This window comes from Wyeomyia smithii, chromosome 3, assembly GCF_029784165.1.
Source record: "Wyeomyia smithii strain HCP4-BCI-WySm-NY-G18 chromosome 3, ASM2978416v1, whole genome shotgun sequence".
NCBI lineage: Eukaryota > Metazoa > Arthropoda > Insecta > Diptera > Culicidae > Wyeomyia > Wyeomyia smithii.
The window spans coordinates 95,692,026-95,705,287 of record NC_073696.1 but is presented as its reverse complement, the minus strand read 5'-3'; the positions used below and the strand labels follow the sequence as shown (position 1 = coordinate 95,705,287).

Sequence of the window (13,262 nt, the reverse complement as noted above, 5' to 3'; positions counted from 1 at the left end):
TACTTTTCATAAAACGTTTAATTCGTGGCTTAAAATCGTTACATTTATAATACAATTGGTTTCTATCTTCATGTTGCAAACTATCTTCATGTTATAATCTAATTACTGTAGTAAGCATGTGTACAGACGCACACAAGATAATCACCTTCCAATACTGGCCTACACTACCATCCACGCCTTTGTCTGTTTCAACCTGATTCCTTGGGCATCGATTCTTTGTCAAAGACGCCGGCATGGCCTGCCATGCTTTGCGATTATGTATTGCATAACCTGTGTTGTAGTAAAAGCTGCAGCCGGCTATATGAGAAAAATGGTAATATGTATCCACATCGACCACGAGCTTGTTGTGACTGCTGGATGCGCTTGTGCGGTGTGCATCTTCTACGCGTACGGAAATTGAATAATAACGGTGGGTTTTATATTACACCATTTACGCGGTCGTGTTATGCCATTCATGATTCTAATGTTTTTTTTAGTAAAAACTGGAATTTCATACCGCACGAGGAGTGCATTGTACCTTTTTGTTTTTGCATGCAAATCTTTGTTGGTTTAAAATCTATTATCACATTTGCTTTAGGTTTTTCTTCTATAAGGCAAAAGAACAATTCTAATTGTTGCTACTTACAACCTATGATGAAATACACAATTTGCTTTATAACTTAATATTGATTATAAAGCGAGCCGTGCAAGGTGCACGGTATCTGCCTTATTAAAAATGGTGAAAAACCATGGTTCTAATACGGTAGACGGAATAAACCATGTTAGACGTAATGCTAGGAACAATTGACGATACTGTTAAGATTGGTGTCTTCTTTATATGGTGTGTTATTTGATATGAGTTTAATGTCATGATCTCTGTAGGCTGAATGTCGTGTTGTGGGTCTGGCTTTGTTAAAATTGCGACAATCGATGAAACACTGCAATGATAAATTTAAATATTGTCATTACATTACATGTGGTTCGTATTGGGGTAGAAGACTCACCGTAATTCCAGCTGCAACCAATCCAACTAGTGATCCCGCCAACACATCCCACCAGTGATGACGGTTGTCCATGATTCTAGAAAGGGGACAAAATATTCCCCACAGGGCAATTACTAACTGAATCAGAGGTAGAGCTAGGATCGACGGCAGCTTCGGGACGCGTCTATGCAAGTACCAGATCATGAAAACTGTCTCGAACACACTCACTGAAGAGTGGCCTGATGGAAAAGATTTACTCGCGTCCCTTATGAAATACAAGGAATCATCGGTGTTGGTACACGTGTACGATGATATGAATCTGAAAAGGTGCATGGTCATAGGAAATTGTTCAAAGTTAATCCTCAATAAACTTACTCTTTGCCTTCACAAACCACATCCGGTCTGCAGGTGTCGATGAAATGGGGCCTATGTTCACCGGCGAAGATCTGTGGACAAAAGGCGGGCCCTTAGGCTTTATTGTATTAAACGAATCAATTTCGCTAGTTATACCTTCGCTGCATCGATGATTAGTAATTTGATAATTAAACCTCTGCCGTATTTACGGAACCAGTAAAACGTTTGATACAGAGAACCCTTATATCGGGAGCTTGGGGCATCAACTTTAGATGTTTCGGTCATGGTTGGAAAGTAGAACAGTATCTCTGTCAGCCAGATCTAAAAATACCATTTATTAGTAAAGTAATAAGCAGTTAATAAGTGAAACAGGCCACTTATTTATCAATAGAAAATAAATTTCTATTGATGAATAAGCTGTATTCCTGCAATTTTTAATTTGTACGGACGGTGTTCGGTATTGGTATTTTAGTGAACATGAAAAATTAAAATTTTTAGCGGTTACTTTAGATAACGTTACCCTTTTCTATAACGTGGGAATAATTTTTATTGAAAGAGCTTAAAATGCAAACGCTCTGGTTTTCCGTTGATTTTTAAAATGCATTTCATTGTATAGTGATTCATATCATACAACCAAAAACTGGTAACTATAAAATGAACTTGCAAATATTTTGGCTTCTTATCTGTAACGCCACACGCGGGAGGTTCGTTTTATTCACTATTTAGAATCTCAACGTGATTCATATTATGTTTATCAGGAAATAAACATAACGTTTGTTTTTTTTTAGGTTAAACTGTCTTGAGGGGTCTTGGGTACTATTTTGACAACATAAAAGGAGTGCGAAACATGTCTAATAAATACTCACCAGGAAAAAAGGTACAAATCCACTTAGAATGATCATGCATGTTGTTACGCTATCGCCACTGTATGGCCGCTGGATTGATCGATCATCGCAATAAAAGCCCCTTATCACCACTTGAGGAAAATAGCCAAGCTCGCTGACTGTGATAAAAGTTATAACTAAACAGAATTGAAAAATAAGTTAAATTTACGAAACTTCCTCAAATACGTAAACATGTGAGATGACTTATGGTATGTTGTTTAATAGTTGGTCGAAATAGTATAAGGATTAGCACGTGCATATCTTTTGTATTGGCAATATCTCTAGAAATAAGCAAACCGAATATGGTTTGTATCCCAAAACAAGAGATAATAATAAAAATCTTGCGGAAAAATATTCGAATAAACAACTACAGTGGAATCCGATATGCGCCTGTTTCAATACAGGATCGATATTGATCACAATCCATACTCATTTACTTCTTAGTGTAATTAAATCTAGTCTAATGATTTGATTCATGTTAAAATACTCTCCACTTGCCGGTTCGTTAATGCGACGTCGATCCGCGGTGGTCATTTTTACAGAAAAAGATGTGAAAAACTTAATTACCAACAAATTCGGCTTTGCTTTGTTTTATAATAGTTTTTCTTTCAAGAATAAAAACGATTTAAAAAAAAAATACTACTAATTTTTACTAAGTGCTGGAATTAATAGATTCAATCGAAAGTGCTTAACTCTTGATAACAAATCCTTCGATTTCGACATGAAGATACAACGATATACCGCCATCATTATTTAGAAAAAAATATACCTATCTGTCTATGAACAATTCAGCATCTGTACGTAGATAATAATAAAATTTTCTCGATAAAATGCATTGAAATTTTTGATACGGTAGATACTGTACAGTACTGTACATAGAAATTTATTTGAAAAGAAAATTAAATTGTTGAGAATAATCGTATGGATAATCATATCACAAATAAATCATCATAAAGCTCAGATAATTCAACACATCGAAATTAAGGAAGTATAATTTAATTATTCACATGAAAACCAAAAAAAAAACACAGAACAGATAAGAAGTACTATCTTCGTGTTAGTACAGCTAGTAGTAACCGATTCGACACACATTCGACACTCTATCTCGGCGCGCTTGAATAACAAGCGGGAGTACTCTCGACAATCATTAATTACCTAAAGCAGCGCTGATTATATCGAACAAGTTAATCCAGGTTAGTTTTGGCCTCATTTTACCAAATCTACCGAACCTTTCAATATCTGCCATATGAAAGTACACAACACAGCACGGTAATTCACTTAGAATTTCAGAATATTCCAGTAACTCCAGACCACCAAGCGCACAAAAACGACCGACCGATGCGAAACCAGAACGTGTACTGAAGTGCTCCTGCCGACGTTTTAAATACGTCTTTCAGCCGGTTGGCGCAAAGATCTCGTGTTTGTCCTTTCATTGCGCAAATCAGGTGCAGATGGAGTCAATGAATCCTATCCGATTAGATAACTGTTGTGTGTTCATCCAACAAACAGCGATGATTCATGAATAAGTATGCCTTCAGAGGAATCATAGAGCAAGGATTTATGGGCTAGATATTTGCTCTATTAGTGGGCTTAAAAATTCGTGAGCTCGTAGAAAATGGTTTTGATCACATACCAAATTAGGACATTGTTAAACTAAATTTGTCTCGCATCTCAAGGTATTCTTGCTTGGATACGCTCTTTATTTTTGCACGTTTCTTTATCATCCCAAATTGATTGAAGTCATTTCGCATCAAGCAATACACCTCTGAACAAATATAAAAGGTCCATTTGATGAGATATGGAAGTGAATGAAGAAACGGATGTTTTGAATAGAAGGATTGTTGTCTATCGAGCTCAGTTTGCAGTTTGAAATTGTTCATTCTAATACATGACAATCATTTCCAATCAATAAACATGTGGATTCTAAACAAAAAAAAATCTTTTCACTTAAATGATTTTTATTCATGTACTTGGCTCAGTTAAACATAAATTGTATCGTGCCGTGTCAAATAAACTATTTTAAAACTAAATGATTTTTATTTAATTATCTACAATTGATAAACTTTGTTTACATCCTAAATAGCTAGAGTTTTCAGTAATAATATTTTTCTGGTGTTATCGATAATTACGTCAGTTAGAAGAAAAAAATACTCCAAACTACTTGCTGGCTTTTCCCGATACCTGCCTCACAGTTCTACCTGCTGGCATTATTTCTTTTTATATTGTTTCGAGTTTCCCACGATAACCTTCGGGTTCGAAAATAAACAGAAAAGCAAATCCGGGAAAGCAAAGACGTTATGGTAGGGAATTCTTTACCAGAACTTTACAAAGAAGATTATCTGTCTATGTCGAGTAAAGCTTTTAAGCACAAATTGAATAACAAGAGAAAAAAATCTAGACAGGGGTCTAGGAATTTAGTAAAAGGATTTTTTGATGATGCGCTCGGAATATATAGGAAATGTGCCTATATAGATTGAATGACAGATGTCCAAGATGAATGAGAATGATGACGATTGAAATATTATATATACCTGTTGTAAGGCCAAAATCATATATTTAATGCAGAAGGCACCTTATATAAAACTAAAGTAAAAGTAAAAAAAAACCTTCAAACTTGTTTCCAACCTGCGCTGTGTATTTTTGTGCTTATGAAACAAAACTTGGATTGTTTTGTGCAAAAATATCTAATAGCGATGCAACATATCGCAAAAAGATTCGTTTTTTTTTGCTTCACAAGTTTGTTACATTTGCCAACAATTACATTCACTGTATTACGAAGACAGATGATATAGGTATATTATTTTATTTGTAAAGTTAAAAATAAAAAAAAAAATCTAACAATGTTGAAATGTAAAAAAAAGATTTTCAATAGATCTTGGTAAATGGACAGAAAATTCATAAGCACTCGCCGACTATTACTCTTCTATAAATTAGTATTTTTAGGAACTTACTCGTTCGATATTATGTCGGTTACGATTAATTAGTGAATATCGAAGATAAAAAATAAATAATAATAAAAAATTTTAACCGTTGAAAAAATGTTAAATTCTTGTTGAGTAATTTCTGGTTTTTATGGTAATCATTTCATTTTATTTATGAGATAAACTTTCAATCACCATCAGTAGCAGCAGCATTACAGTTTTGATTGCATAGAAGTCGTGCCCGCTGCAATGATAGACGACGAGAAACTAGCGGCGCTCTGCTGTAGTTTTCTTCCAAGACATCAGTTTCTATTACGCTCTAACAGCAGGTTTAGAAATTGTTCAAGAAAAGGGGTTGTTTCAAACTTTTCGAAAAACCTTTTACCTTCGAGACATCAAATTAGTCTAAGTTCATGGAAGCAAACATAAATTGACCTATTGGGACGGGGAGAATGTCAATTTTTTTTTTGATATTGATACAGAGAATATCACAGGGAATAGTTATTGTCTATTCATGTCGTCTGTGCTAGGAATTCTCGCATGTGATTGGTTCATTGTTCGCGTAAATTTGTCCTTGACACTTTTTATCATTTTTACCGCTTTGCAATGAAAAAATAATGATAACTAGTGTATTACAAAATTGTTCAACATTTTATCTATCCACCAACATATTGGTTATTATTATCCATCATGTGGTTATGCTGCTGTTATCGTTTGAAATCTGAGGCAACATTTGCCAGTTTCATTTCCAATTTCACAGAATGCATACCAGTATAGAACACAAAGACGTAGTCCCACGTAAAAAAAAACAGTACCTTTGTTATACAATCATATCCATTTTCAGGTAATGCTAAGAATGTATGCGTTACTATATTCTAAACATTTATTATAAATTTGCGAAATAGAATCAATACAAATTTCATAAATAAATAAAACCTTTAAACTCAGTGGTGGTTTTGAATTCGTTGAAATCGTCGGGCTACTCTGAAATCAGAATTATTATGTGTATTATTATGCATCGCAGAGGGCCAGGCTTTTCTGTGACTCCCGTAAGAAGCACCTTTATCTTTTTATGCATTCATGTGATTTTTTGTGGCCTAGTGTATGCAGAAGTGGAGTTCGTCGCCTCTTCGCCGGCTTATGGGAAAACCCATTTGAGTCTCTGAAAAAGTTATCTCTACTAGGGGCACCAAAATTCACAGGAATGGTTAAAAAGCTGTAATCATTCATTTTTTTTCTAGTTTGAGCTCTAGGGCAAACCCTTAGTTCACCAGTGTTATTCACTTTTTGGTAATTATTTGGTCATTATTTCACTGGAAAAAGTCCCGTAAAAGTTCCTAAAGCCCCATTATTTTACTTCAAGATCGCTACTAGCCCTGCATACACACAAACAGACATTGCTCAGTTCGTCGAGCTGAGTCGAATGGTATGTACGACTCGCCCCTCCGGACAAAACAATATCGCTCGTTGGGGCTAATAGCGGTCTCGATCAACTAGATTAGTTGAGAGAATTCGTTATCGATATTGTTTTTGGCACATTTTGCATGTGTAGGATAAGTACAACGATACACCGTGCCCCAGTGCTGAGTCGAGAAAATTTCCAGCTCGAAAAGATCCTCGACTCGATCGGGAATCGAACCCGATATCACAACCGTGTGGGAGAGCTAGCCGACCGACATCGCTAACCACAGAACCACGGGGACCTCGGATGTATTTTACGTTTTCCGACTGATTTTATAAACTTTGTTTTAGTGTAACAAAGGTAAAATGTAAAATCCCATAAAATGTTGGAACCATAGAAGAATTTTTTGAACAATCTAGTGGTGAATGACAAAACGAAAGGATTTGGATTTCTTTCTGCTGTGGCAATGACAATCATCATCGTTACTTTTGGTTCTCTCTCTTCACATGCGTTTTCGTTTCCCGACTATCTTTTTAAAAATGAAGGACACATCTTATCATATTCTTAGAATCGTACCAAGCGTTCATTTTTTGAACCATCGAAATCAGGGTTATTAAAAGCAAATTGTAATCTTTATACGCTGAGTATCATGTCCGTTATTAGGAAAATGATAAGGTCAGTTTGTCGTTATGGTTTTTAACCATCGAAGGCAATACGGAAGCTTATCGGATATTCAACTACCGATAAAAATTCTGAAACGCTTCGATTACACTGATTAGCACAGGTTTTGCCCTAGACCTCAAACGGGGAAAAATGAAAGATTATAGCTTTTGGTACCCAGATAACAGAGATAACATATTCAGACCCTCAAATAAGTTTTCCCGTGAGCAAACGTAGAAGCGACGAACCCGGCGAGCATTTACTCTGCGGCGTTTTGACGCACTTCTAACCAAACTAAGGGCACCAACATTCACTGGAACAACCCAGATAAGAAATATTTGAAATGTTTTTTCTATATTGTTAATGATTTATAATAAATCTAGGTGAGTATAGCATAAAAGCTGTCGACCAGTTAGCAAACTAGAATGAGAGGAAATGGCAGGCGTTCAAATCAACCCGGTGGCATCGGCCTTGTTTCCTGAAGCTGCCGTGAAAGACAGTGGCGCTAGTCTCATCTATGTTTTTGAAGGTTTGTTCACACAGCAGTGTGAGCATGACGAACGAAGCATAATATATGTTGTACAGAGTTATGCGCTCGAATCAATTCAATCATTTAAAAAAAGGTCAGCATAGCTTTATAAATGTTCAAAAGTAGCGTTGATATTTTATCTCATTTACACATACGTTGAGATGTTAATCATTAAATCATCGCGCGATGTCAGCTGCTTGCAAGAAACACCGCCGTTCGAAATCGGCAAGAATAAACGTTGTGTACATTCTATAATAATGCAACGCGTTCGTTTTTTGTTTCATCACGCAAATCACTCGACGTTATGTGCAATAAATACATCACCCGAGAAAAACACATAAACACACTGCCGCTGAACACCGATACTGTATGCACGTATGAACACTGCTTTTTTTCGTGTTTCGATGAATCAGCTGTCAAATTGCATGTAAAATTGATCCAGTGATCCAGCTAATGCTGGCTTCACTTATGTTGTACGTAAACGTCAGTGATGCCACCGGGTTGGTTCAAATGCATTATGAAAGGAAAAAAAAAATATTTAGGTTATGATAACATGCTGATGCACATGCTGATTTCTTTATTCTATTTTTCCAATAAACTTGTTAAGAACTCAAAAGCTTCATGTTTTATGAATTGAGTTCAGAATACAACCGAGCTGTCAAATACTATAAAACATCTTCAAATTTTACGCAAAACTCGTGTAATCAAATTAGTTACTTTATTAGTAACCACGCAAAAATTAGTTATACAAAGCCATTAGCAGCTTGTTACCAATTATGAGCAAATAAACAAACTTACTCAAGATAAACTACCACTTCAGGGCGAATAAATGTTCTAGCCTTCGACGTTCTAGAGACTGTATATACGTCGGTTTCACGTTCTGGACGTTGGCTGAATACACATTGAATTGAAAATTTGGAAGATTTTTTAATTATTTCATTCAACTGTAGTTCTACGGCAAACACGCGGTCATGTCTCAAATGTCACCTTTAAAAAATTTCTTTTAAAACTGATTATTTTTTACTAAGTCAGTTTTTGTAAGTCGGTTAAGTAGTCATGCACTTTGCATTGCAAAACTATTTAATATTCCAAAAATCAGCAACTATTCGAATGCTATTTTAGCAGATTAACAATTAATACAGGTCGGACTCGATTGTCCGGAATTTTAGACTCGATAACCGGGAATTACATTTTTCTGGTGTTCGTTCCTGACATATATTGTTACAATTTATGTCACTTCCGGCATGTTTGGGACATGTTCGAATTAAGTGAATAATCAATGTCCAATTTTTTTTTGCTTCTCAAGATTTTATCCCTTTTCGCCTCAGAAATGATTTTTAGTTACGCCACTGTATCATACAAGTAAAATAAAGAAAGGAAATAATTATTTTATGTTCGTTAATAGCAAATTTGAATACTTTTTTCTGTGATTCTATTATCCGGAACGAAAATTTTTTTGATGTTCCGATAATCGAGTCCGACCTGTACTTATGAGCTTATTACAAGCACTCCTTACAAAAATAACGGATTGAGCGACCTTTGCTAAGTGAATTTGATTTGGTGGTCAACAAAGTTGCGCGACAATTTTTTTTTCTAAAAAATATGTTTTGGGAAAAAAATAAATATTTAATCTGCGCTATTCAGATTATTGAAAACTTTATTACCTTTTGACAAGACAAACGATTTTTTGTCAACCCAAAAATTTAAAAATCCAGCTATGATAAAAAATAAAGGATTTCTTAGTCGTTCTAGTATCTAACGTACGTCACTCAGTTGACAATATTCTTCAATTTTGAAGTTATACATAACCGTTTATCATATTGAATTTGACATTTTTATCAAATGTTAATTATTCAGCTACTGTTGAGATCCATCACGCTTCTGAATCTAATTATCCATTCGCAAAACGGCCTCTGTTGTGAAAGTTAGCGAAAAATGCTACAATGCACTGTTAAAACAGTATCATTAAAAAAAAATGCCAAAAACCATGCAGTAGCATTTATTTTCTATCGCAAAGCTATTATTCAGGAAAGATATTAATATTAAGTTAATTAGTTTTTTAAAAAAAAAAATTGAGTACTTCCTAAAACTATTGCTTGGCGCCAACTTTTTACTGAATTGATAATAAATGTTGAACGATCATTTTGAGCAAAAAAAAAAAACGTCAATCAGTCTTGATATGAGCCGTTGCGAACCAGAGTGGTCTATGTGCCATCGAGCAAATTGTTCAGGAGAAGCAATTTTCGAAAAATCTCTGAATAAAATTCTGTTCAACGGATTCTTTCAAACAAAATGTTCTAATATAAAGGTTATGAAGTGGTTCAACATTGGGATACATAAAATTAACAGTTTCTTTGCGAAATCGGTGATTTTATCTCACCAATGTACATAGACCACTCTGACTTCATATATATATTCACTGGAATCCTCGAATCGTTTCGGAACAGAGTGGTCTATGTACACAAACCTGGTAAAAGACAAAGAAAATGACGGTAACTCGTATAAAATGGCTAGTGTCACAGGTTATATGGTACATATAGCATGTCACATGTAATATGTCACGTGTAACATTACATGTAACACAAAATGTTACATATTACATAATATTTTACATGTTACATTTTTCGTGTTACATTACGTGTAACATGTTACATATTACGTGTGACATGTACAGAACAAGTGACATGTTACTTATCACATGTAATATGCTACATGTTACGTGTTACATGATAGTATAACACCGATTTATGTACATAGACCACTCTGTTCCGAAACAGAATGCAATTTCAACATGGTATAAATCACCTTTAAAGTTTGATTTTTTGAAATATTTTTGATCTCCCAAGTACAGTTTTTTGTGTAGATGCAGAATATGCAAAAAACTCATTTTCGAAAAAAATGGTCTTTAGACCACTCTGGTTCGCAACGGCTCATATATTGCAACAAAATTCGTATTATATGCTAATGACAGAGAAACACAAACACATACAAATATTTCGGTGTGGCTTATCGGTTGAAAAGCGATTGATAAAAATATAACACAAGTCATTGCAAATGATTATGGCATCAAATACTGCATGCTTTCAATAAAATAACTATTGGCATTCGTCATTTTAAATAGCATATTTTATACTCACGAGCTACAAGTAATTTTCGACCGGTTGTCATTCGGCAAACCAATCGTCGTTGCATTTCCACTAAACTTTTCACACAAATTTTTTGAAAACTCTATAGGAAAACATGAATATATAATTCTTATGTGAACTACAACGAAAATCCTTTTGTCACTGACCGATTCTACTTCTATTCAAATAAGAAAATTGTGCAATACCGTTTGCTTGGCGGAATAAATTCTTTACCGCTATTCGCTATAAACAAACCAGAAACAACGCACGAATGTATGATGAAATTTTCTGACAGAAGCACCTAACGGACCGTTGCGTAAATCAGCTGTAAAATGTTGGGTTGCGAAATACGAGAAAGAACGGGAGAGTTATATGGGCATTCGAGGTGGTCCGATCCGTCCGATCACAGAAGGTTGGTGTACTAGTGTGCGTACCATTTAAAATCACGTACTTGTAAGCAAGAACCTGACAAGCAATAAAGATTTTGTATCGAGCCTACGCGTGAGTGGATTGTAAAATTACGGAAACTTCCAAAACGGTTTAATAAAATCTAAACAAATCAAGAAAAAATGATGTGTAAAAATGAAAATATATCTTCGTTTGAATGTTGCTTAAATTGTTGCTGTTTCTATCTGCTTGGTATCGAAGGTGGACTGGGTACCCAGCCGAAGCGTATATGACTGTGCTTACCACTACTAAAGAATCTTTCCAATTATTACATACACAGGCGTAGCCTGACATCGGGATCAGTTGGTTAACTTTCAGAGGTTATTATTGTTTACATTTCTGTTGTTGCCTCGACATGGCCCGCAAGTATTCTAAGTTGGATAATAATATAGTAGTTTTGGATCATAAACTGTTCGTAGATAATGTTTATTCCTCGAATAAATTTTTCGATCAAAGCATAGAAAGAGCGGTAATAAAGCCTGAGTTGTTTTGCATCGATGCCCCGTACAGACAAAAACGGTGTAACGATGAATTTATCGGTAATCAAAAACGGAAGAAACGGAAAGGAACTAACCAGTTTGACGAAACAACGGCGAAGGTAAGTGTAAATAACATTATTATCTGAATCGAAGTGTTTCTATCCAATAAAAATTTGTTCACGAGCATGGATAAAAAAGCGAGTTACAATTATGTTTTTAAAATTAAATGTTTGCTTAGTGTTCATCGGAAATAATTTTGTTTATTCATGTTATCTGGGATTTGGTCAACTAGTTATACACTCAATTCTTTATACCTCTTATCAGAAAAGTATTTTCTGATAATCTTACCATTATCGAGGATGCAACTTCAATTCAATGCGAAAAATATTGATCTCGAATCCAAACAGGTGCAAAGAAATTATATCGAATATCAACAGTTAGAAGAACGCTCCAAATCAAACACAATACCTAACAATACAAAGGCACTCGAGTTGGTAAATGACTTCATATCTAGTGACAGTTACGATCCGGAGACTAGATTTATTGGATCCAATGATTCTGCATTCACAGTGATTTGCAATTTTTTCAATCAGTCATACATTATTCCTCCAAACTGTCGATTTTTCAACTCAAATGTTAGTAACATACACAGCTTACTGAATCCTGACGAAGAAAAGTTCGATTTTATTGTAATGGATCCCCCTTGGTGGAATAAATACATTCGACGAGCAAAAGCTGCAAACCAAAGAATTGGATACCAGATGATGGACAACGAGAGCATTAAAAGTATGCCACTGGAAAATTATATCCATGAGGATACAATTGTGGCGATATGGTGTACAAACTCACCAACCCACGAAGCTGCAATGAAGGGAATATTTCTCGATAAATGGAAACTTAAACTATTGGCCGTCTGGTTTTGGGTGAAAGTTACCAAGTATGGTGAAACGGTCTGCGATTTTAATGATAGCAGTAAAAAGCAACCTTACGAGAAGATCTTTATTGCTACAGCTGCTCACAATAACAAGTGGACAATTCCTAACAACCGATTCATTTACAGTGTACCGTGTGCATTGCATTCTAATAAACCACCTTTACTAGGTAATAAACCGGCTTAATGAATAGACAAATCGAAATTATTGAAATTTTTTTATTCATACTTTTAGATTTATTCATTGATTTGCTTCCCAACAAGCCAAGGTGCTTGGAATTATTTGCACGAAATGTTTATCCGAACTTCACATCGATCGGGATAGAAGTGCTAAAACTACAAAACACAAGACTGTTCGAAATAATAAAAGTTGTATGATAAAACGAATAAATAGGCTTCTAAAAAAGTTTTCCTTATCTAGACTGAAAGAATTAACTACTGGCATTAATGAAAACCGTTCATTTGTTCACCTTTATAGCCGTTCGGATTCATTTGCTGCCATCGCCAGAAGTCTTCACCTACAATCAGACAAAATTGATTTACTGCGTTCACAACATGGTGATTGAAA

At 35.0% G+C, this 13,262-nt stretch overlaps 3 protein-coding genes across 8 annotated transcripts in view; 1 reads left to right on the top strand and 2 right to left on the bottom strand.

Moving 5' to 3' along the window:
- On the bottom strand, positions 1–11,470 carry LOC129732904 (putative phosphatidate phosphatase). Of its 4 annotated transcripts, XM_055694316.1 has the most exons (7): positions 11,005–11,470; positions 10,850–10,940; positions 2,183–2,337; positions 1,473–1,637; positions 1,338–1,408; positions 984–1,281; positions 1–917 (listed from the first exon to the last, which is right to left on the bottom strand). In XM_055694316.1, the coding sequence occupies exons 2-7, from the start codon at positions 10,902–10,904 to the stop codon at positions 774–776; spliced, it is 888 nt and encodes a 295-aa protein (XP_055550291.1). In that variant the 5' UTR covers positions 10,905–10,940; positions 11,005–11,470; the 3' UTR covers positions 1–773. The 4 variants fall into 4 exon arrangements, with proteins under 4 accessions (XP_055550291.1, XP_055550290.1, XP_055550292.1 ...); XM_055694315.1 differs by having other exon boundaries at positions 10,850–11,468; XM_055694317.1 differs by lacking the exons at positions 10,850–10,940; positions 11,005–11,470 and adding an exon at positions 8,511–8,535.
- LOC129732901 (N(6)-adenine-specific methyltransferase METTL4) lies at positions 11,191–13,094 on the top strand. Of its 2 annotated transcripts, XM_055694307.1 has the most exons (4): positions 11,191–11,494; positions 11,565–11,882; positions 12,171–12,864; positions 12,930–13,094. In XM_055694307.1, exons 2-4 carry the CDS (start codon positions 11,640–11,642, stop codon positions 13,070–13,072), a joined length of 1,080 nt encoding a protein of 359 aa, XP_055550282.1. In that variant the 5' UTR covers positions 11,191–11,494; positions 11,565–11,639; the 3' UTR covers positions 13,073–13,094. The 2 variants fall into 2 exon arrangements, with proteins under 2 accessions (XP_055550282.1, XP_055550283.1); XM_055694308.1 differs by lacking the exon at positions 11,191–11,494 and having other exon boundaries at positions 11,774–11,882; positions 12,088–12,864.
- The window catches only part of LOC129732902 (UDP-glucose 4-epimerase-like), a 28,032-nt gene continuing 27,665 nt past the window's right edge, over positions 12,896–13,262 (bottom strand). For both annotated transcript variants that reach the window (XM_055694310.1, XM_055694309.1), the window contains one exon: positions 12,896–13,212. In XM_055694310.1, coding sequence (XP_055550285.1) covers positions 13,139–13,212 — 74 coding nt within the window. In that variant the 3' untranslated portion in view covers positions 12,896–13,138. The remainder of the gene's footprint in view (positions 13,213–13,262) is intronic.